This window comes from Tachypleus tridentatus, chromosome 9 (assembly GCF_004210375.1).
Source record: "Tachypleus tridentatus isolate NWPU-2018 chromosome 9, ASM421037v1, whole genome shotgun sequence".
Taxonomy (NCBI): domain Eukaryota; kingdom Metazoa; phylum Arthropoda; class Merostomata; order Xiphosura; family Limulidae; genus Tachypleus; species Tachypleus tridentatus.
Genome location: NC_134833.1, coordinates 97746244 through 97772597, shown reverse-complemented (window position 1 = coordinate 97772597; position 26354 = coordinate 97746244). Strand labels below are relative to the sequence as shown.

The 26354-nt window shown below is 33.1% G+C and overlaps 1 protein-coding gene across 1 annotated transcript in view; it reads right to left on the bottom strand.

The window, feature by feature from the left end:
- LOC143227438 (uncharacterized) overlaps positions 1-25603 on the bottom strand; it is a 30312-nt gene extending 4709 nt beyond the window's left edge. The window contains exons 1-4 of the mRNA XM_076458884.1: positions 25529-25603; positions 6978-7487; positions 4820-4849; positions 4363-4401 (exon numbers count right to left, since the gene is read on the bottom strand). Coding sequence (XP_076314999.1) covers positions 4363-4401; positions 4820-4849; positions 6978-7487; positions 25529-25603 — 654 coding nt within the window. The remainder of the gene's footprint in view (positions 1-4362; positions 4402-4819; positions 4850-6977; positions 7488-25528) is intronic.
- Positions 25604-26354: the final 751 nt, after the last annotated feature.

The following is a 26354-nucleotide window of genomic DNA, read 5'->3' as shown; positions in this document are numbered from 1 at the left end:
CATTATTGTACATAAATGGAATGATTTTTGTCCTTTATCATATACTGTATAGGGGTATTCTCTTAACTAAATGGTCAAGTGAATCCATTGATGGGTTTATCTATGGTTATCCTCTGAAAATGAGCTATACATTTACTTCCAAAGATCATTGTGGTGGTTGATTTTTCTTTTAGATCATCTATTCTTCTGGGTTCTAAGCTACATTACTGATTTTATTCAGTGCAATCTATGGCCCTTCCCAACACTTTCCTAACTTTGATGTTTGTTATTTCTAATGACAGAAATTGTACAGCCCTAACACGCTATATTGATGAAATATCCAGCCTGATGAGCGTTAACATGATAGCGAATGTTCATTTGATTACTAACTGATTTAAGTCTTTTTCTGGATGAAATCATGTATAACGTCAATGATGTTTCTTAGTCTCTCTTAATATTCTGTGTAAGACTCTGCTGAGTAATTATACTCTTGATGTGTGTACAGAATGTCCAATGACACTTTATATTTTCTCCCACACATCACTGGCGTTGTGTGTTGCTTGTAACTTTACGTATTGTCATTCAATAAGTGATAAGTAGCAGTGAAATATTTTGGTTCCATATTTTCTGATGTTTATTCACAGAAATGTTTAATTTATTAGAAAATAAATGTCCATATCTCTTCATCACACTATTGGGTTATTATCCATCTTTTTGACTCCACAGACTTGACGCATTTCCACAAACAATGATGACTTAAAGTTTTATCTCCAAATCTGAGTGAATTCGTATAAGCACTTCTCATTTGAAATTAATTCACTGACAAAATTCTTTACTAGAGTTTTGGATTCCTGTTTAATAATAGCACATGCTTTCAATCGTTTAACGAAATAGTCCACTACGACCATCCTCCTGTTACTCTATGGTAAATGACTCAATACATGGACAGAAACGCTTTCAAATGATGGTTAATAACACAAACAGCATAGACAATTACAGAAGTATTGTGTTATTGACCTTTTTAGTACATAGGATAATGTACGTGAATTACATCAATCATTTATATAGCCCTATCACCTAATCTAATAAAATCATTTTCTCACCCTATCCAGATTTTCTTAATACTCAAGTGTCCAGTGGCTGAAAGTTTGTAGAGATAATGGAGAACTTTGAAATGTAATGATTGTGGAAGTACCAGATGTAGTCATTGTGGTTGTTTCTGTACACTAATATCTTCCAATTTCTGACATAACACGCTCTCTTGAAGAAATAATGAACCCCACTGTGCCCAGTACGTTTTAGTCGTTTGTCTATATTGAACAACTGTTTGCCATGAGTGTTTTTGTGCTGTTCTTGATTAAGTGAATAATTATTTACAAACTCATATCGTTTGCCTGAGCATCTTTCAGTTGAGTGTTGGACAACATTAGTTTTTTATCATCACTTGTGAGTGCCTGTTCTTCAGTTATACTCTGTTGTACTTTAACTTGATCGCCTATACTATATAATGCTTCTCTCGTTTCACAGTGTTTATATTTTTTATTAACAAATGGTCTTTTGGATAATACAACAGTACATTTACGGCTCATTTCAGAATAATGCGCAGTGGTAAAGTTGTACTTCTGAAATCATATTGCTTTCTGGTCCTCTGGATTGTAAAATATTTACCAGCCACTTTAGTATTGCGTAATCTATTTGAAATGTGAATTTTGTATATATAGAAAAAAGGCTTATGGCTTGAACAAAATTACTAGCTTTTTGATTTGTACAATACCTCCTTTTTTGTAGTATTCATTGTCTTGCTATAGTAGATTATTATAGCTTCTTTGCCATGTTGTACTTGTAACAACACTGCTCATTGCGCAAAATCACTGGTATCTGTACTTAATATAAGTGGATCTTCAAGAGTTTGTTATGTTAATATAAGCCAAGTGATCAACTATTTCTTCAGTTTGCTAAATGCTTGTTCAGAATCAAAAGTCCTGCAAAACGTATTTGGTTTTTAAAATAATTTGTTGAGGCCGAGCGATATTTAAAAATGATTTTAAGAAACAGTGATAGTTGGAGTACAGTATTAAAAATCCACTAGTGTCACGAAGTTAGCGGTGCTGGCCAATTCGCAGCAGATTCAATTTTGGTGGGTCTTTAGATATTTTTTCTGTGCCGAGTATTTATCCCCGGAAGCACCTGTTGTCAAAATAATTCACACTTGTTGAGATTCAGCTTGAGGTTTTCTTTTTTCTTTTTAAACAATCCAAGTCAATCATAAGCATTATTAAAAGTTTTCGCATGTGCAATTATGTTATCCAAGTAAGTAAGTATGGCGTCCCAGAGTAGTTCATTGAAAGCATATTTCATATTGTTTGTTTGTTATGTGGATATGTCGCATATCCACATCTGTTATTATAAATATAAATAATTCGCGTGATAATAAATTCAACATTTCACGTGGAGAATCTGGGTAAAATAAATGGGCAGCCTTTTCACATTTTTTTTTTTTGCAAATCTAGCTAATGTCTCTTCTATCGTCCATATCCTGTACCAAAATTATGTATTAGATACTTTTTTTTTGTCCGTATGTCACTCATTTTATCTGTTGAATAAGGTAGCTACCAATGCTTGATAGTTGCTATGGTTTTCAGCTGGAAGGATACTTAAAATCACTGAAACCATTTCTTTTAAATGGACAGCTAAATGAATAGCTTGTTTTTAATATTACACCAATTCTCTCTGAAAAGTATTTATGATAGTACTGAGTTTAGTGTTTACTTAAACACTCAATATAAAAATAAAGCATTCATGCCATCTAGTGTTTAGTATGTCATCGGCTTTAATATTCAAAATATAATAAACTAAAAACATGCTAATTCACAATTATGTATCGTTATAATAGTTAACACTTTTAGTGTAGTAGACTTCTTTCCTCCCTGAAAGAGTTCAATCGGCCTAAGTTTGTTTTTGATTAGATAATTCGTGCTTTTTTGAATTCTAACAAATATTTCTATATATTATTTTTTGTTATTGTTGGATAATAATAATAATTATTTTTGATTTCTTTACCTTTAACAATATTTTTAATTGAATTTGACTTGAATGATGGTTTGTGAAAAATCATTTTGCATCAGTCATGCTTTGTTATTTTTTCATTTTTTATCAGTGAAAAAGTACTGCAAATTTTAAATACTCTCTGAACTCATATTTTAATTATATTTTCCTTAGATAAACCTGGAATGCAATTACTGTAATGGAGCTAGAAACCAGTGGTCTTTTTCATGAAACAGTCTAGCCAAAAATGATTATTTTTCCTCCTCATATTTTACCGTAAATAGAATAATGTTAGGCTTACGATTTAAAACTTTAAAAACCTTATTAGTTGGATTCTAGTTTTCAAAATAATAAATATGTCATTAACACATATGTTATTGCAAATTAATAGAAATCCTTAGGGAATTATTCCAACTATTGGTTTTCATAACAACACACACCATCACAACCAATAACAAAGAACAACAAACAGAAATAAAACAAATTAGCCTACTCCATCTATTTTATCGAAATGTAATTTAGTAGATAAACCAAGTATTTCTCCCTCAAACACCCTGGGGAAATCAGTGGAACTCTCATCCATGTAAAGAAAATTGGAATAAAGATTAAGGTTTTTTTTTTCTTCTCTGAAATACATCAATAAGTAAAATTTTTATATGTAACGAACATATCTAAAATTTAAAGGTCGTAATTTTTCCAAAAATTCAAAGCTGTTCAGGCTGATATATTTATTACTACTCGCTGTGATAAACTAAAACCCTGCTAATTCATGATTATATGTTCTGATATTTGATACAAATTAATTGTACAAGTGTAATTTCTCAAGAAACTTCCTAAAGAAGAGAACTTCTATAAAATATTCATATAAAACATTTCATTATAATACTTAAAATACTTTTGTTCAAGAGTCTAGGCCCGGCATGGCCAAGCGTGTTAAGGCGTGCGATTCCTAATCTGAGGGGCGCGGGTTCGCTTCCCCACCGCGCCAAGCATGCTCGCTCTTTCAGCCGTGGGGCCGTTATAATGTTACGGTCAATCCCACTATTCGTTGGTAAAAGAGTTGGCGGTGGGTGGTGATGACTAGCTGCCTTCCCTCTAGTCTTACACTGCTAAATTAGGGACGGCTAGCGTAGATAGACCTCGTGTAGCTTTGTGGGAAATTCAAAAACAAACAATCAAGAGTCCAAGTTTTATTTTTATTATGTTTGTTGTACAGTTAGATAATTGTAAAGAAAACATGTACTTGTCGTACTTTTGTATTTTTGTAAAATATTACTATATTTAATGAAATGTACATATATATTTATATGGATAATAACATATGAGGAAGCATCTTACCGGGAGGCCAGCACGTGGATAAGCACTTTTAAAAGGAAGCTAATGAAAGAAAACACAACACATTTATCAAGTTTTAAACACACGTAGAAGTTATATGGAATAATGGTGATAAGTAAAATATTTTTTATTTTTGTTACTAAAAGTACATGTTTTTTTATTTTTACACGTAATTGTTTATATACTTATAAATAAAACATTTTATAATAATATCCATGCATATTCCAGAATTTCATCAATATTTACTTTTCTTACTTTAAGTTTCAATCATTTTGCTATATGATGGTATTTTTTATTTCAATTACACATAATTAGTCTCTGACAAAACAGCAATAATTACGGCTTACACATTGTGAGTTATTCGAAAGATGCTACCACAAGGTGATGATTTTGTATCTCTCTACCTTACTATCCTGCATAGTCTCTATATGATATTAGGAAAAACACAAAAACAAGTTACCTGGTTCTTGAAATTCCATTTTGGTAAGCGCTAAGTAAAATACATAAAGAAGACTTGTCATTAAACTATACCGTAAACAATTGTACTCCTTTAGACGAAAGTATAATGAAACAGGTGTAATTAAGAAATTCATTAAATTTTGAGAACAATTAATTTAGTTGTTGACTAAAAGTACACGTCGTTGCACAGTCAACCCATTAGACTAAATTGAAGTTTCACACCCTTTTCTTTTTACTTTATACTGATGCACAGATTTGTAAAGTAGGTATTTTATTTGTGAAACGCCTTCTACATTATACACATTACCGAACCATTTTTTAGTGGTTGTATTCTAGCAACTATTGTTGCGCTATCTTATGTGGCATATTTATCAAAAATACATATATATCCCACTGTTTCTGAAAACATCACGACATGTAAGTGCTGAAGACGGAAAATTTCAATGAATAATAAACACTTTCATTTCTTTGACAACTTCTAAAAAGTAAAATTGATACGTATAGTTATGGGCAACAGATGTAACAAGTTTGGAACATACAGTCAAACACTGCCTTTAAAAATATCTATTTAAAATGATGAACAATCATGTTTCTCAAGTAAAACATACAACACTCACATTCACCACGTGAGATATCAAACACATTCACCAAATCAAATATTAAACACCCACATTCACTGCAATAAATTTTGAATAACAAATTAGAAAGTTAAACATTATGGACAGAGGTGTCAAAATTAAATATTACAAAAGAAATTAAATATTATACAGGGTATTACAAAAAGCATAGAGAGATTTTGTTTTATTCAGCATCATGCTCCAAGTTGAACAATAAACGCAGCCTGTTTAATTAATGAATGAATACTTGGTGTAAAAATTATTATAAATGTTATAAGTGTGTCAACAAATTAGGCCACTAATTTTAATTTCATTCCTTTAAGTCGCACGCTCAATCATTGTTTGGCCGCATCTTTTTGATTAGATTTAATTAGCTATACTGATGGCCAGGTTAATTGTTAGTTTCGCTTTGAGTACACACTTGATCCGATTGGAAGTTTTAGTATTAATTGAACACTGTAAAGAAAGTTACTAAATAAAATATTGGATAGTGACTTGTCAAAATATAGAACAGGGATCCGTCAGATCAAGTACTGTACAGGATCTTAAAAAGTCAAGTATTGTACAGTACAAACCAAGTACTGCGAAGGGTTTGGTTTGAATTTCGCGCAACGCTACTCGAGGGCTATCTGCGTTAGCCGACCCTAATTTAGTAGAGGGAAGGCAACTAGTCATCACCACCCACCGCCAACTCTTGGGCTACTCTTTTACCAACGAATAGTGGGATTGACCAAAACTTATAACGCCCCCACGGCTGAAAGGTCGAGCATGCTTGGTGCGACGGGGATTCGAACCCGCGACCCTCAGATTACGAGTCAAGCGCCTTATCTAACTGGCCATGCGGAACCCTTGTGTAGAGCCTTGTTAAGCTGCAGTAAAGAGATATGACAGATCAAGTGCTGTACAATGAGTTATCAAACCATATACTGTATAGTGACAACCAAATCAACAGTTCTATAGGAATTGCCAAGTGAAATGTGTACAACTAAAAACCGACTTATCTTTAGTCTTAAGTAACATATAAATGGTGCTTTTGAGGGTAAAGCTCATATATTCCTACAGTTCTCTTAAATCGTGCACGTAAGATACAGTTTTATAACTTATTTTTATTGATGCCTTTTGAAACTTCTTCCTAAGACAAAGCATCAGTAAATCATGATTTGAATAAGAAGCTGTATTCAAGAAATACCATTATGACAGGCTCGTAATCTGAGAGTCGCGGGTTTGAATTCCCGTCGCACCAAACATGATCGCTCTTTCAGCAGTGGGGGCGTTATAATGTGACAGTCAATCCCACTATTCGTTGGTAAAAGAGTAGCCCAAGAGTTGGCGGTGGGTGATGATGACTAGTTGCCTTCCCTCAAGTCTTACACTTCAAAATTAGGGACGGCTAGTGCAGATATCCCTCGTGTAGCTTTTCGCGAAATCCAAAAACAAACAAACAAGCTATTATGAATAAGGTTAGGACAAGAAACATAGAATCTTTGTGATAAAGATTAAGACTAGGGACATAGGAACAACATTGTATTTCACTCAACTCACCTGGTATACTTGAAAGTTGGTGTTATCTTGCAACAAATTTCCACTCCACGTGTGAAATCTTTCCATGACCTGGCAGGTGAGTAGATTATTAGTTGCTGGTGTCCCAGCCTGTAAGGAAAATATTTTGCAGTTTATGGAGACACATTCGTGGATACAGTCTTTCAGACTTGCCACATAAAGGTCTTGCTTTATTGTAGAGTCGGATAAGGCTTTATCACCGGTACCTGTTTGGTATACAGGAAGTCGTGTCCTGGCTGTTGAGACATAAACTATTGCAGAGAAGAAGATGAGGAGTAGTATTTCGATGTCCACAAGTCGGTCCATACTGTTGCAAGTTCCTTTAATGAAAACATGGTATAACACTAACTCTACCACCTCATGTATATACTGAGGCTGTCCGAAAAGTTTGGAATTGTAGGTGATTTGCAGTTTTTCTAGCTTTGACATACTGACTGTATAATTCATTGTCAAAGAGTGAGTTAATCCTACATCACAGACTTTTCGGACATCCTATATAAACAGGTGTTTAAAATAAAACTCCTAAAGTGAAGAAGTTGTCTAAATTCTGTTGTATACCTTAACATTAAATTAATAATACTATACAGTGTATTCTGTTGTATATCTCCTTAAGGTAAGGTTAATAATACTGTACAGCGTATTTTGCTGTATACCTCCTTAATGTAAGGTTAATAATGCTATACAGAGTATTCTGTTGTATACCTTCTCAATGTAAGGTTAATAGTACTTTACAGTAGCGACCTAAGCTAGAAAGCTCTGCTTCTACAAATTCTCGGTTTTGAACAAGACATGCAAGTGAAACAGTTTCACTTATATAGAAATTTCAAAGGAATTGGTAATCGAATTCTGAATTAAAATTCTCATAGAAATATTTCCAAGAAGCTTTTTTACTTAATAATATCGTTGAAATTATTGTTTTCCTACAAGTTAGTTTCATCCAAGGTGCGAGATGAAGGAACACAGTATGATTTAATGTTTGTATGAGTATTCCACAGAAATCCAGATTCACATTACCATGTGTTGTAAAAAAGGTTTAGTGCTAGATTTTGTCGACGCGTTATTGGGCTTTTTAAGTGTCAATTCTTCGAATATAATTTCTCTACGAATATTTTTTCTTTCACTCTAACTGCTTAACCTATACAGATATGTACACTTTTAAAGTACATAATTGTTTTTTTACACTTAAATCAATATTACTTTCATATACATCTTAAAAACACGTAATTAAAACTTTAGAAATATTAATATTTCTAGTTGACTTGTGCTAAGTGCATTTACTGGTAATCACTTGATTGCATGCTGAAGTATACTTGCGAGAAGCTAAAGCATGTAAAATGTATTAATTATTGTGTGGAACAATTCGAAAGTGTTTTAACTGTGACATTTATACGGCAAACGAAAGTATAAACATTTCTGCAAGTTTTAACGAATGGTTTATTATACATTATCAAGAGCTACGGTAATGTAATATTTTTCAAATATATTCAAGTAAAAATTAAAATATGATTGTTTACAACTGTCAAATAAACGCATTTTTAAAATTAAAATGTATCACCAAGATACACAAAGCTACTTTCAAACTGCTACTTAGATAACAAATTCTGAAAATTTTGTTTTCACACACATAAATTGTGTAAGGGTTCCAACTAAGTCATGGTGTATCAGATATTTCCATATCCACATTATGACTGGTCAAATGTTGTCTTGGACATAACGTAAGCCTACTTAACATTCTCCGATACGCAGTTTAATCTGATAAATGTTTCCGTATAGAGAGAGTGACATTACAGATCTCTTTATATGTACAGTTTAATGTGCCAAAAATTTCCTTATATACGTATGTGTAGACAGTAATTATTAAAGCAACTACGAAAGAAAAATCTTTCGTTGTACAATGAAGCATTATTTTGTGTGCAGTCTCTTATTTACATTTTGTTATACAGTTTCTCGAGATACTACTGTGTAATATTGTTCCAAATGTTTGTTTGTTTGTAGTTAACCACAAAACTGAACTATGTCCTATCTGTGTTCTGCCCACCACGGTCGTCGAAACTCAATTTCAAGCGTTATGAATCCGCAGACTTACCACCGTACCATTGGGGTGGGGGCTGTGCAAATTGCACTGTGTTACATCTTACATTTCATACACGTTACCTGGCCATTTCTTGATCTTCTCTGGTTTTATAGAAGCCCACAAAGCCTCAAAAATGTTCAAATACAGTCAAATTAAGTTATGGTCATGAGTCTCTTTACCGTCAGTAGGTCGTTCTATCATATTTACCGTATGCTTAGGGTTATTGTTTCACTGGAAGATGAACCCCAGTACCACGATTCTTGTTTTCAGGAAATATTATCTTATTAATTTGAAATTTTACTACCATAATGGGGGCTGGTATTTCCCTGCTTGATGTTTTTTATGAGCCTTTGGAGATACTTGAATGTTGTAGAATTATTAAAAAAACACAAAACAGAAACAGAGTTAATACCTAAACAAGTGATGTGACAGAGTTAAAACCTAGCAACTAGTATTACTTCCATAAATCCGTAACAAATGTAACGAAACCACTTATGAGCCAATTGATACACGAGATCAAACTTACTGTATTTCAGATCCGTGTATTTATGGTAACATATATGTTACATGTGGCGTAATAAACCTGGTAAACTAAGGTAACGAATGTTTAGCCATTATGTAATTAAAGAATCCAACCGAATAAACAATAACTGTTCAAGAACGGTTTGGTTTGTTTGTATTGAATTTTGCGCAAAGCTACTCGAGGACTATCTGCGCTACCCGTCCCTAATTTAGCAGTGTAACACTAAAGGGAAGACAGCTAGTCATCAACACCCACTGCCAACTCTTGGGCTACTCTTTAACCAACGAATAAAGGGATTGACTGTCACATTATAACACTACCATGGCTGAGAGGACGAGCATGTTTGGTATGACAGGAATTCGAACCCACGACCCTCGGATTACTAGTCGAATGCCTTAACCATCTGGCCATTTTAGAACGCAACTCAGAAAATTTGTTTTTCTAGTGAGACTGCTGTAAGAGCGGTTGATACAACGTTTAAAAATATTATTTTCTATGTAGTTCATCAATCGGTTTTAAATTGAATTATTTCTTTCATAAGGGATTCAAAATGTAATGAGATCAGTAACATTTTATTTAAACCAGCTATAGAACTTTACTTTGTAATTTAAACCAACTATAGAATCTTTACTTTGTGATTTAAAACCAGCTATAGAATCTTTATTTTGTAATTTAAACCAACTATAGAATCTTTACTTTGTAATTTAAAACCAGCTATAGAATCTTTATTTTGTAATTTAAATCAGCTATAAAAGTTTTACTTTGTAATTTAAACAAGTTATAGAATTTTTTACTTTGTAATTTAAACAAGCTATAGAATCTTTATTTTGTAATTTAAACCAACTATAGAATTTTTACTTTGTAATTTAAACCAGCTATAGAATCTTTATTTTGTAATTTAAACCAGATATAGAATCTTTACTTTGTAATTTAAACAAGCTATAGAATCTTTATTTTGTAATTTAAACAAGTTATATAATCTTTACTTTGTAATTTAAATCAGCTATAGAATCTTTACTTTGTAATTTAAACCAGCTATAGAATATTTACTTTGTAATTTAAGGGAGAAAACTGGTTTTGTTAAGATGATTTTCAATTCTGACCTTATGCTGACCATATGAATATTTCCATTAGATAGGAGACAGAATTTAATTTTATTTAAAACACAATGAAGAAATTTGAAGCTATTCCGGGTCAAATTTAGTTAAGAAACGTCCCTTAGTTTACGGATTGATGATTGGAAAACACACGTATAAAATAAATTAGGCTTTATATGGCTGAATTTTGGAATAAAAGTACTTAGATTTCACTAGGAAAATTCTTTAACATGAATTCAAAGAAAGTGGAACAGGCTGAAAGATAAATGTTACAAACTTATCAGAGTTTGGAGACGTTTCCAATCTATTCTGATTTTCAAAAGGAAACAAGATAATCAAACTATTGTCAGTAATGTGTCGTAAATTTCAGTTGTTAAAAACTTATAAAGTTTGATACATAATTTTCAATATGCTGTTAAACCGTTTCTTTCGAAAAAGGTTCGTTGAGGATATAGAGTCACTTTACCTTTCGGTTAAGTGAATTGAATTTTCTTGCTCTTAATGGTGTCCTACGGTGAGAAGCCTGGCATGGCTAAGCGTCTTAAGGCGTGAGACTCGTAATCTGAGGATCAAACATGCCCGCCCTTTCAGCCGTGGGGGCATTATAATGTGACGGTCAATCCTACTATTCGTTGGTAAAAGAGTAGCCCAAGAGTTGGCGGTGGGTGGTGATGACTAGCTGCCTTCCCTCTAGTCTTACACTGCTAAATTAGGGACGGCTAGCACAGATAGCCCTCGAGTATCTTTGTGCAAAATTAAAAAAAACAAACAAACATACGGTGAGTGATGCGTAAGTCTTCGGATTCGAAATACTTCCATGCGATGGAATATCACATTATACTGCTTATACCGGGTTTCGATACCGGTTTGCTCCCCGCTAGTACAGCGGTAAGTCTATGGATTTACAATGCTAAAATTAGGGGTTCGATTCCTCTCGGTGGGCTCAGCAGATAGCCTGATGTGGCTTTATATATGTAAAAACAGCTTGTTTGGGTTGAGAAAATATTTTACGTGGCGGAGCGAACAACGTTTCGACCTTCTTCGGTCATCGTCAGGTTCACTAATAACAAAATATGACATTCCAGTTAATACCAAATTTATTCAAAAACCAGGCACAAAACTAAGGTCTATACTATGTAAAAACTACACTGACAAACACCACACCAACATTATTTATAAAATACAATGTGATAACTGCCACGACTTCTATATTGGAGAAACAAGTAGAAAAATGGAAACCAGATTCAAAGAACATAAAAAGTTACCTTCACACGTTTTCGAATACTGCAAGTCAAATAAACACAACATAACCATAGAAAACACTCAAATACTAAATAAAGAAACAAACATAAACAAACGCAAAATTAAAGAAGCCTCACTTATACTTCAACTTAAACCCAAAATAAACCAATACAAAAGAACTTTTATATCTATATTAAAAATAATAAAATAAATAATATAAAATTATATATCTAAACATCTAACACCGCCCTCTACATTCCGACACTCAGTTACACGAACTTCTTTCAAACATGTGGTCAGCTTCCGTTGAGTTACCTCTTTCTTTGTGAACCTGAGGATGACCGAAGAAGGTCGAAACTTTGTTTGCTCCTCTACGTAAAATATTTTCTCAACCCAAACGAGCCGTTTTTACATATATTTCTCTACAAGTGGATTTTCTCGACATTACTGATGTGGCTTTGCTATAAGAAAAACGCACAAAACACACTAAATACCAGTGATGGGCAGAGCACAGATAGCCCTTTGTGGAGCTTTGTGCTTAATAAAAAAACGAACAAACAAACCTAAATAAATAAATAAGAAAAATTAGAACAACAAAAATTCTGAATAATAATTTATTTTGAATGCATATTACGAGGGCTGTTCAAAAAATACGCGGACTGTTTGAATTGCGCGGCTCCAGTTGGTTCCAGGGGAATCCGCTTGGTGTCGCTAGGTTCACACAGATCAGCTGATTACGACGCCATTTCCCGATTGCAGATATCTTCATTTGTGTATTAGCTACGCGGTTTTAAGTGAAGTGCGATTTTTTCGTTTGGCGGATTTCAGAATGAATGACCTGAAGGAGCAACGACTTGCTGTGAAATTTTGTGTTAAACTTGGAAAATCTGCGACTGAGACTTTTGCTATGCTTAACACGGCTTACGGTGACGTTGCTAGGAATCGTACGGCATGTTTCAAGTGGCATGAACGTTTTAAGGATGGTCGACAGTCCATTGAAGATGATGAGCGTCCTGGACGTCCTTCCACGTCAACTGACGACCCACACGTCGACAAAATCAACACCCTGGTGCGGGCAAATTGACATCTGACTGTCAGAGAGCTTGCTGAAGAGTGTGGGATATCAGTTGGATCTTGTTACGAGATTTTGACCGAAAAAATTGAAGATGCACCGCGTTGCTGCGAAATTCAGCCCTCAGAACTTGTGAGTTTTTGGCCAAACACTCGATCACTGTTCTTCCCCCCCTACTCACCTGACCTTGCTCCTTGCGATTTTTTCTTGTTCCCCAAACTCAAAAGACCCTTGAAAGAAAGAAGATTTGAGACGATTCCCGAGATTAAGGCAAATGCGACGAAGGAGCTGGAGGACATTACAAAAGAAGCGTACCAGGACTGTTTCAACAAGTGGAAACACCGTTGGGATAAGTGTGTGCGTTGGGAGGAGAGTACTTTGAAGGGGTCCCAGACATGTAACTTCTAAATAAAGTACATTTTGTTTTATGACGTCAGTCCGCGTATTTTTTGAACAGCCCTCGTATTTAATGCAACGTGTGGCCTTCTCGAATTACAAGTGAAGCTATTTTTAAACTGTAACATATTTACTGTTTACATTTATTTTAATATCTAAGTTTGTTTTAGTTTAATGCGTGTAACGTATATTGTTAAATATGTATTGCTCAAGTCACATCTGTTCTCTAAATCTTTAAAAGATTGCAGAACGTAAGAATCAATAATGCACAATGTATGTAAAATACTAGTGATTGACAGAATTGTTGCCAGCTAAACTTTCTGGAACTTTGCCTAATGAGTATAAAAGCTAGTATCGCAAGACGTGGTTAGACAGTACTAGAATATTGTTGGGCCACTTCAGGTAGTAGCCAAGGAAGCTATAATTGTGATGAATGCTTATTAATTGGAAAAACTACAGATATTTTAACAGGAACATTTATAAATTTCTAGCATTTCAACTAGTTCAATTTTAATGAATTAACTTCAGAGGCTAGTATTTTCTACGAGGAAATTAAATATCTTCGCTGACAAAAATCAGCTTGAAAACAGTGTGAGGCTAGCCAAGAATACAGAGCTAGCTAGCAAGCTTAAGAGAAGTGTAACAATATCAACTTGGAATTAATCCGCTCGTCGTGGACCTGGACAGTCAATACAATATTCAATTCCACACCAGATAAAAGACTCAATATTGTTTTTCCCCTCGGTGGACTCAGCAGATAGCCCAATGTGGGTTTGATATAAGAAAACAGATATTAACTCATAATATTGTTTATGAGTTTGAAACCTTTTTTATACAAATAATTATTTGTAATAACTATATCTAATAACCATTAATATAAAGTGTATTGCTCTTTGTACATTAAAATATATTTTTGTTAAGGAAGAAAATTGTGCGTGTTTGTGATTTTCTTATACCAAAGTCAAATCGGTCTATCTGTTGTGTCCCTTGATTTTAGTGTTGTAAATCTGTAGACTTACCCCTGTCCCAGCTTGGAACAAAAATTGTGTGTATCAATCTGTTGGCAAGTATGATAAATTTAATACATCCGACATTTAATTAGCTTAATCTAAATTCAATTCAAATTCAAATTTCCGGTTATTTCAAATTGTAATATGGAACGTACGTAAAATAATAAATCGGAGAGTCATACGAGATAAATTATAATACGTAACATAATCAACTGTCCGGAATAAATTATAATATATAACAAAACGAACATATGAGTGTTTTGATTTCGTTGTTATTTTAAAGTATCATATAGAATCGCAAAAATGTCATGAACATCTTTTCAGTCCCAATTTAAAAATATGACATTGTAACAACATAAGAGGAAAAACAGAGAAACTTTCGTTAACAAAATGCTTCCTTAACTTTTATTTACTAGGTATCAAATGTAATATATTTTGTTATTTTTTCATGTTTGATAAGTAACTTGATAAGGGCATCGGCCATTGTAGACAAGTAATGAATAAACTGAAAAATATTAGGTCCATCTTACCTTCAAATACACAGAATAATGAAAGTTATGAACGTTTACAAGAATTAGTGACTGCGATTACATGATTAAAAGATAATAGTGAAAACATAATTAACAATGAACAACTGTGCAGTTAGAGAGGTTTTATCGTAAATTTCAGTCATATTATTGGTTTTCGAATATTTCGTCAGCTTTTGACATTTAAACCGTATTTAACAATGAATAAGGTAACGTATCTACTATAGAATCACACTTAATAAAACAGGACACTCGAAAACGTTGTAAAGCACTTCGATAAAAATAAAGAGATACAACGTTTTGAATTAAGGCATGTTTGAAACAATATACATAAGTCTATCCGAAAAAACATGATGCAGATATACGGTGGATATTTTCGCATAATGTATTTGTTACTTTCGTCACTTTGGTTGAGGATATACCTAGCGATGTAGTAGTGTCTGGTTACATATTACAGTAAGGAAAGTCAGACAGAAAGCTCTTCCTTCACCGGCATATCTTTTGTAAAGTATAATGTATGGTTTCTTATCATTACATTGAAGTTCATATGGAAAGCTATTGTCTCCGGCATTTTTCATGCAACACGTTAGTGTCTGGCTACATGTTAAAACAACGATCTAAAGATGGGAAGTCCTTTCCTAAGCGCCATATCCTGATAATATGTTGCGACGTTTACAAAGGAAAGTTCAAATGGAAAGTCCTATTTTATCCGGCATATTCTCTGATAAATAACGAGGCATTGTAAGCTTATTAAACAGAACTTTCCATGTTTAAGTTGTTAATTTGAATAAAAGTTGTAAAATATATTTTTCTTCCTGTTTATCAAACAAACAGACTTCTTGTTCCTTTTGTACTAGCTGCTTTTTTAAGTGTTTAAAAATCTATATTTCGACAGAATTCTGTTTTCTAGGTGTCAATCTTACAAACTGTTAAAGTGTAAATTAAGTTTTAGTAAAGTACATTTGGGACTTATGGCTTACGGATAACAACATCACACACACACACATACGAGGCTTCACTTTCTGTATGTAATCATGAATTGTACCTGCCAGAGTTTGTATAAATGAAAAAGAGAATGCTACCAAATTTTGAATATTAGAATTCAAATGAAACAATAGTTAACTATAATATTACAATAATCAGTCACAACATTGTAATATTCAATTATCATAAAAACTAAGTCATTCACAACTTAGTGAACAAATATATTTTAATTCGTACAAACTGTCAGATTTTAAAACAGGTTTTTTTTTGTAACCAATCACAGAAGGACAGGTTGCGCTCAATATGAAACTATAAACATTTTTCCGTTACACTATTACACAAAAAAATCTATCCCTGTGCGAAACAATTATGGTTCATACGGTGAAAGTTGTTGTTAAAGGATTTTTCCAAAATATAAATAGTTTCTCAACCAACTGGTCTGAAGATTTCTAGTATTGGGTAAAAGTTCTCTACGGCAACGAATATAGCAAATATAGCGCAGTTAATACATTATCAACACATTTATTTTCATTCGGAGGTTATTGTTAATAATTATCAAGGTAATCTACTCCACGTGGAAGCTTCAGTTTCTTGTCCTGCCCCAGGATCAGATACACTGGCTTACTGTTTCATATGAAGAACAAAGTATTTCAATAAAGCAATAATCTATATTATATGGTGTTAAAAACTTCTTATTCTGATCATGATGTGTCGTGACATAAAGAAAAACTAATAAATATTATACTTCACCACTTTAATCCAGTTCTTACCATACCAGTTGTTATCAGGTGATTTGTTAATAAAAATGGTGTCTCAATCACTATTGTGTGGGTATACCACTTTGTAACACATTACATTATGAAAAATTACCCACTACAATATGCTCTACACTACAATACTACGCTAGAAATGAAAATGTAGTGCAGTTTAACAAGTTAATATGTTAACAAGTTCACTAATAATATCTGAAGATATTCTAATGAATTCCATCTTCTTCAATATCAGTATGCAAGTACACAAACCGTTATTCTCATGCTAATGTATTTATAATAAATCTTTCTTGTTATGGATCTTGTCTTTTAATTGGTATTTTTTTTAGCTCATCTTGCCCTCAGGTGGCTTTACGTTATGCTGTGGAAGATTACACACCATATCACTCACTACACTAAATTACAATACTACTATAGAAATGCAAATCTTCATCACTACGTATACGCTTAAAATGTTTTCATGTTAATATTAATGAGATATTACACATATCTCACTATGAAGTATAGCTTTTAATCGGGCTTTCTCGAGCTTACTAGTGTCTCATCGGCAGGCCTCAGAGTGTATAAATAACTCTAAAAATCCGGTTTCGATACTTGCGGTGAGCATATCAAAGACATCAGAAACAAACAAATTTATCTTAATCAGTTGTGTAATCAGTAACTTTAAGGTCGTTTACGTTACACCAATATCTTGCTCTATCGTTATAGTAGCTTGAATAGACCTATTTTTCTAATAATGAATAAAAGGTAAATAGGAAGTGAAATAAATAAATAAATTACAGTTGTTTGTAAAACTGGTTTAGACAACTAATTAAGTTCTCAATTTTTATAAGGTAGATAAGAAAAGTCATATCTCTTTCAAATTCCATTAATGACTTATAAAGAAACTTAGTTGAAACCTAAATTTAAAATATAGAAATGTTATACGTGTCAGTCATATTTGATCAAGGAACATGAAGACGCACTTTACTGCTTTAGTACTTAGTACTAACTTATAGGATTGATACATTACTAGATATGATGTCTTCTTAATCCTTAAAACGTGGAAGGCTTTTGTAAATTATTGACGTTAGGAGAATAAAACCAACTCTTAATGGTTTTTGTTGACGTTTCTTATTTCAGTACCTAGTCAACAGATTGCAGCATTGAGCTTAAGAAAGCTTATTAGGAGTATCTTCATAAGCACAAATAAACACAATGCACTATCTGTGTTCTGCCGACCGCGGATATCAAAACACGATTTTTAGCATTATAAGCTATCAGCCTTACCGCTAAGCCATCGGAAGTGCCTTATTTGGAGTGAAATTAAGGTGTGCATCTTATTTCTGTGGCTCAGCAATTAGTTTGGGGAGCTATAAAACTAAACATCGGGGATTGATGCCCACGGTTGGCACAGAACAGAAAAACAACAACATTGAATAGTTTTTGTGCTTACTTAGAAATCCTTAACCCAACTGTGTTTTTACAATTCATATGTGGGATGATATGCAGTTTATACGTTTATTTAGTTAAATTTAGAAATATTTTAAACTCAAACCATTTCAACCATCGGCAGTGTTCAGTTAAAAAGCTAACCTGCAAAAAAGTGTTCATAGAAGTTTCATGTATTTCAGATAAAACGACAGTTAACACCTACGAAAATGGTACAACCAGCTAAAAGGTCAAGCGAAAACAGTTGAATAAACAACCGTTTTATTAAAAGGTCGCTGATTGATATGAAGTGTTGATCTTGGCTTTGCTAACTACCAAATCATGTTCACCATATAATATATTACTAAACTCTACGAGTTCCACTTATTTTTCGTAGCTAGAACAATCGTTTTGTTAGGAAACAAATTATTAAAAGTACTTGCATTTCAAGCTATCTGGTATTGTCTTGCTGAGAAAATGTATAGACTACAATTCGATAGTAAATAAGTTAGGTTTTTAATCGGGAAATGACGGGTCAAAAAGGATTCAGCGACCCTTATTTTGTAAGTTATCTAGTTCAGTGTCGCACACGATGTCATCTTATAGACGCTTTGTTACTGTAAACGTAGGGTTACTAGGTGTTGATAGGTGTAATGCTTAGAACATCAAGAGTTTGCTTAATTGGAGGTGTTGGTTAGGAAATAGAAACCTCAGTTGAAAGGATGTTGTGAACATTAAGTTTTGAACGTCTTTCTGCATCAAAGTAGCTGCCCAAAACCTTTTGAAGAATTGTCATGACCTAAGCGAATGGTGAAGTTCAGAAATACCTGTGAAGTGCTCAAAAGATCCCTTCCTTCATCGCGTGTAAACGTGTATATATTACAGTTATAACCAATAGATGATCCGCTCTCGGTCAATACAGAATGTTAATCAAGTTTTAGTGTATGTCTTAGGTCTTTCTTTTACATTGGATTTGTCTGTATAGTAGGATTGATATATAAGTTAACGACAGTGCAAATATTACTCATGAGTAGGGAAGGTTTAGCTCAAAAGTCTTACTTAATTTAAATTATGTTAGACTTTTTTATTTGTAAATGCTTAAAAAGAAGCTGTGTTTTACTACTCACAGATGGCAGCACGTTGCAATATATTAGCTGAGTTATTCCGGTGGTAGCCCGTATTGATTACCATAGGAACAAGGCACGACACCAGCGGCGGTCTGTTTACGACGGGTAGTATGTGTGAAAGATTTGTATTTTGGAAATACATGTGTATAATAATATACATATTTATAGATGTACGTGAGTGGTGTTATTACACATTGAACATTGCACAGAATCATTCATCAGTGTTGTAGAACACCAGTGAATCATTCTCTAACAACTGGTAAATAACACTGGAGTTAAGGAAAGCATTTGATCAGTATTTTAAGATCTTGAAGTGTGGGGTTTACTGTGGTTGTTGGTCTGTGAAGCATTATTTAAACACATAGCAGGCCATTCATTTTCGTTATCATAGAATAAAAGCACAGTTTTGGGACTAAAATGTTTGGAAGGTAGTGCATTTTCATAAGATAAAAATGATAGACTCGCAATACAAGAGCTGTAAGATACAATTTGAGATATTATTTTGCTGATACAAGCTAAGAACGTTTCAAGTTGATCAAATTAAGTTGTTTATGAATAGGTGAAATTCTCTGTGTGAAGTGAAACTCACAAACAATGGCGGATTTTATACCAGTATTAATTTTCGTTTATCTAATGTTTTACTTGTTGTGAGAAAATGTTTCTCTATCATACTAATTGAAATGTTCCTGAAAAAACTCATGTTTTTGAACATCTTACGATTTCATTTCTATATGTAGCTATGATACACGAAAAAGCAGACTGTGCATCAAAAGCATTAATTAACACTCATGTGGTCTGTAAGAAATTAAACCTGGGAACAAGATGTCAGTCCTAATGAATTTCCATTATCATAAAATGAAGGTTAACAACTGTATAGTTGCCAATCTAATGTTGGTTATTTGTATAGGTGCCATGGTTTACAGTCCAGCCTCCATTTCTATCCCACTGAATACAGTTTCTGTTTTGTATGAGAACCAGACAGTAGTGCGAGGAATGTGGTTGGTTTACAGAGTAGTTGTAGACTACTGCTATGGTAAAATCACTTATAAGAGTACAGAATATTTGTTAATCAAGCATGAAACCTGAAGAAGTCTGAGTGACTGGGACAGATACAGGTAAGGCGATACATCTTCTACAGGTGATAGAAAAGTATGTAAAGGTAAGCTTGTACAAATATCATTGACCACTGTAGGTGTTTCAATACTCTATTCTGAAAGAGAATTTTAAGTCACTGAATGTTCTTGTACCCAGGCTATTGCAACCTTAATCCGTGCTCAATGTTTTCTGACTAACCATGGTTCAATTTATATTACATTTCAATCACAGCGTTTTGTATTTAAGGTCAAGTTGTTATCACTTCAGTTAATCAGCGGTGTCTCACTTTGTTTGTGTTTCCAATGACCCCTGACGCGGTTAACAACAATGGAGAGTAAACATGCTGAGAGAAACCTAATGGACTACATTAATGTACACGTACCTGACTATTTCGGTACGTAAAATCTTCGAGATTACGTTAAATTTTCACTTTGATATAAATTACGGACGAAAACCGTTTTTCATTGGATCTTTTATCCATTGTCGGATAAAAGAAGTCTGACTGAGGTGTGTCTGTGAAGTAATAGTTTAATGGAGTACATACACAGAAAATATGTTTCAGTTCAAGATACCACAGTCTGAGATACAGAAGTTGGAATATGACTAAACTGTCACTCCTGTTAATAACAGTGTGTCCTGCAGCGGGTTATATTGGCCGTATAACACTACGTTATGATTTATTTTGAAAAGAGTTTACAAAACCCTTTACATGTCGGGTAATGTTTATCCTGTTTAAATTATTGTTTGATATATTTATCTTGATGTTTGTACCTGAAGATGACCACATGTAAGGCCGAAATATTGCATTTCATTGGAAAAAATATTCGGCTTGAACTCTTCTATTTTACATTTTCGTTTATTATTTTGGTCAGATGCTCTCCAACATGGATTTATGGTTAGGACGATAAACTGAGAAAATATGTCTTCTTTTATTTGGTCTCTGATTTAACTATATTTGTGGCAGCGTTCTTCTTCAAAGAGAAATAATCGTATGAATTTTGATAAAAGTGAAGCGCTCCAAGTCACTACTGCAATACTATAAACGAGGTGACACACATTTAATTACTTTTTCTAATCAACACACAGAAATAATGGATCTTCTGATTACTGTAGATTGAACATTAATAAAATATCATGACCTAAATATCTAGTCTGAAAATAACTAAGTAAGTGCGAGAATGGAGATATAATAGCAAATTATATTTCTAACATAAAATGTAAAATTCAAAGGATTTTAAGGAAATATTGAATGCTAAATTAAAATATGAAAAAACAAAGTTTTAAGACTTGAAAACATAAGGCAAAATATTTAATCTTGTTTCAAAAATAACTTATTGTCAGATGTACTCTAAAATATGATCAACTTACACTGGATGAATAAAATAAATCGCCAATCGAAGCGAAACGATGCAATAAAAAAAAAAAAAACTTTTGACACAGTTAGTTTATCAAGCAATTCAAGCGAATATGTTGAATAAAGGATTGCAATACGCAGTGACTAGAAGGAATAACCAAACGTATAAGACTAAAGCAAAACTAAAACATTTAACCAGACGACTAATACAACAAGTGATAGACGTTGAAAACAAAACAGTTACGAAGATTCGACATAAATAGAAAGAGATAACATTGAGAAATAAAGAAAGAAACAAATTGAAGGTAGTATGCTAAAATCTATTTTCTAAAAGATCTTAAAAACCATGTATTTTGAAATCATTTTGTAAAAAAAAAATCTTTTGTACAATAGAAAAGTGCTTTTTCTTAAACTCAATGAATTTAAACAAAATATTGTGAAATATGCAATACAAACTTTGAAAGAAGTGGGAAATAGTCCTCGAATTAGAATCTTAAAAGGAGACAAAATAAAAAAAGTCATAATAGAGAGGAACAGTAGAACCGACTGATGTTTCAACATTTAAATGATAATTTTAAAAGGTAAAAACAAAATCAAATACCAATTTCAGTTATTATTATGAAAAATTATTAAATGGGTTACTTTTAAAACTAAATAACAAATAAAAATATTAGCAACTCTTTTTAAGTTTTAGTTTGTATATGTTTTTTATAGCAAAGCTACAGCGGGCTATCTGCTCAATCAACCGAGGGGAATCGAACCACTGATTCTAGCGTTGTAAATCTGGAGATATACCGTTGTAATAGAAGTAGCCGTTAAGTTTTAGTAAATTTAGTGCTTAGTGATTGTTACTTTTGTATTTCGATTTGATTATTGAGTCAATGTTAATAAATTAATTCTGATGACGATAACGAATGTCGATTATTCTAATTAGGTCATATACAAACTTTTGGAAACGCATTTCAAAATAAAAAGAACAGAGTTGACATCATATCAACGTGATTCACAACAACAGAGAATGGGTCAATTAAACGAACATTTGAACCAATTCTGTAAATGCTCTAATGGCTGTATCCTGCCTCGAGTGCGAAACTTTGCTAACGAATTAAAAATTATAGGAAAAAAATAAGTGTTCCTTCATAGACTAAAATACAACTAAAAGTTTTATTTATACTATTTAATAGATAAAAATTAAAAAAATTAAAAATTTTATTTTGGGTAAACTTCAGAGCCCTTCGAACGATAACATTGGTATTTGTAAATTTTCCTCAATTCTTTTTTTTCTAATCATAACTCATCATTCATAGACCTCTAAGAAGAAAGTGAAAATATTTTAGAAGAAATATTGACTAATTTGAAACTTCAATGTCTAAATATATATGGAGAGGAAGTTACTAGACAGATTTCGTTTGTTTGTTTATTAAGTATAAAGCTACACAATGAAACCCAATTTGTAGCGTTATAACCCCTCCGCAGACTTGGAAGACTATTAGATAAATTATATCATCGAAAAGCATGTAGCCATATTGAAGGGAAACTCTTTAAATTTTTAATTTTTTTAATTTTTATCTATTAAATAGTATAAATAAAACTTTTAGTTGTATTTTAGTCTATGAAGGAACACTTATTTTTTTCCTATAATTTTTAATAATGCAAACATTAAAAACAATAAAATCAACTTCATCACAAGGCCAGAAGTGTTTAACAATTATATGCCGCAATCGGAAGAATAAGAAATCAATTTTTGAAAAGGTAATTTTTTTAATATGTTAGTAGCCATTTTCTGTACAAATTAAATTTGAAGTCATGATTTTACTACATTAAAAACGTTAAGATAAAAGGAACTGAAATTTTATGCAAAATATATTTGATTGATTTTCAGTTCTTAAGATGTGTATCGTAACTTGTAGTAGTAACACTTCAAGCTAGTTCTATTCTAATATTATACTTGTATGATTAAATGTTTACTTAGGGCATTCGCCTTTAATGCTAATGTAGCGATGCCAGGTTCAGAGAAATAAAATGCTATATACATAATTATATGCTGTTTTTCAGCTTCGTAAGCATAAACAAGAATTTTTCTATGCTTGTGTCGTATTGTCAAACGCCGAGTATAGTATGATAATGTTTGTTAAATTTTACATTGATGTATAGATCTAACACTATAAGAGATCGTTAATAATTTGTTATTGATGATCTATATACAAGTTATAGAGACTGAGAGCTAGGTGCCTTCCTACACAGACCTCAAGCACTTCCACCTAGTATGGAGTGCCCGTCTTTATTCTTGTTATGGGAATCCTTCTTACTGTCCTATGGCCCATCAGTCAGTATACACAGATGTACCTTGCTTATCATCTGTTCATTAGAAACAACACCGATTCTCACGGTTGCGCTACTGCATCCAGTGTATTGTAGGACCTTTACTTTCATATACCCAATATAGCCTTCACCTACTGGTATGTTGTGTTTTGTTGCACCTTTCACTGTTTGTCTCTCAAATTTTCTGATCACCACTGGCATTATTGACCCATTCACTAATTTGAGCTTACCAACAATCATAGTTGTGATGAATCTGACAAGTTATTTTCTTTCTGTTTCTCTGAAAGCAGAACCCATGGTGACAGTCACTCTTTCTCATTTCTTGCCAGAATTATCTTTATGGGTAGCTCCAGCTGCTTTATACTGAAATTTTTGCTACATTTTTGTGACAGATTTACACTCACTCATAATGTGTCCCATTTTATGGCAGAAATAGCATCTGTTCTTCCTTATGTCTTTTGACACGTTTTGTTACCTTCAGTGAACCTCTTGGTTCTGGTCAGTCATTCCTGGTTTCGACTGTGACTAGTTATTCTTGGACTTGCCAGTTGTACTTCCTCCATGAGCTTCCACATAGAGCTAACAGCTTTGTCATTTCATTAACGTTTTTCAGTGCTCTCTCCTTTGGGAACAGTGATATATCAATGGCGTTCGTGATCATCTTGAACTGTTTATGTATTAGTAGATCCGTCAGTGCTTCAAAGCTATTTTCAAACTTGTTCATGCCAGTCCATCTTATGAAGAATCGCCATTAACGTGCCAAACACTGAGGTACATTTTCTCAAGTGTCACATGTGACTTTTCTGAACTTCCGGCAAAAGCTTTCCTCTGTAAGTTTATAATGCTACACCAACTTGGCATAGTTCATGACATCTCTTGAAGTCATGTCTGCGTATATCCGTAGGCATATTTCTGTGAGAAGGGAATTAAAACAGACTGCCCAGTTACATTTGTCTCACTTCTGACTTTGGGTAAATCTTTCATGATTTTCCAAAAAAGTATCTATATTTCCTTTCTAGGCAGCAAATTTGGGCATCTTGGGTCATCTGGCTCTGACCCCATTGTTGTTCTTAGGTTCTCCATCCTTCTGAGAGTGTGCCTGCAGATCTTCTATGACTGTGCCTGCAGATTTTCTTCTGTGAGTGTGCCTGCAGATCTTCTATGACTGTGCCTGCAGATCTCCTTCTGTGAGTGTGCATGCAGATCTCAATTTTTATTCTCTTTATTTTTAGTACCTTCTCTCTTTTTTTTTCTTTCTCTTTGAACTTGTGTTTTATGCTCACATTATTTTTTCAGTCTTTCTCTTTCTTCTTGTACTTTCTGTCTCTCCTCTTCTCTTTCTGTTGACACTATTCTCTTTAGGTCTTGTTGTTGTTTAACAAATTCTCATCGAGTAAGCTTGAATCATTTTGTGCTCTTATTCTCTCTATTTCAGCTTCTCCTTTCTTTCCATTTCTTTTTTCTTTTTGAGCTTGTGTTTTATGCTCACATTCTTCTCTCAAACGTTCCTTCTTGTCTTATCTGTCTCACCTCTCTTTTCTCTTGATGCTGTTCTCTTTCTAGATCTTCTTCTTGTTTAACAAACTCTCGTAGATCAGTCGGCATGATTATATATTGCAGTTGTGACCTCTATAACATTTTCACTACCACTAAAGCTGTGTGTATATAAGCCTTTTTTTCGCTATTGCTTATGTCTTCTTATATTGTAATTTCGCATTGTAGATCCCGAATGAATCGCTACTGTGAGATTTTATAACGTCATATAAATTTCAACTATAAACAAAGAGCAGCACATATGTCTGCTTGTTTAAAAATAACATATTAAAACAACTGAAACGTATATACAAATGTTAATTATATTGTTGGTTACCACACTGATATCTAGAGTTTTAAATAATTGTTTCTTCTTTGTCAAAGTCCATACAGGCTAAAGTTCATTTACCTTAGAACACAAATGACAAGTTGAATTATGTTTCTCCACTCTGTTATTATGATACAGGCTGTGATAACTTTATTTAAAAAATTGGCGTGACACACTTTTTGTCGCTAAGCTTACGATCACACGTTATAGAACAAGAAGTAAATAACAATTTTCGACGTGTACTTATATCCCGACAGAAGCCTAGAACACTTCACTGAATACTAGATATTGTGATGCAATAATACTTTATTAAAGCAACGAGAAACTCAGACGATTCTTCAAACATGGTGCAATTATCTCACTAGTGTAAGCAGTTACTATTTCATTCCACCTGAATACACAACATGTGATTCATAAACAGTCACGTAAACAAGATTACCATAAAATAACTAAATATGACACACTCGTGCAAGCTTTTTTATGAAATATGCAGTT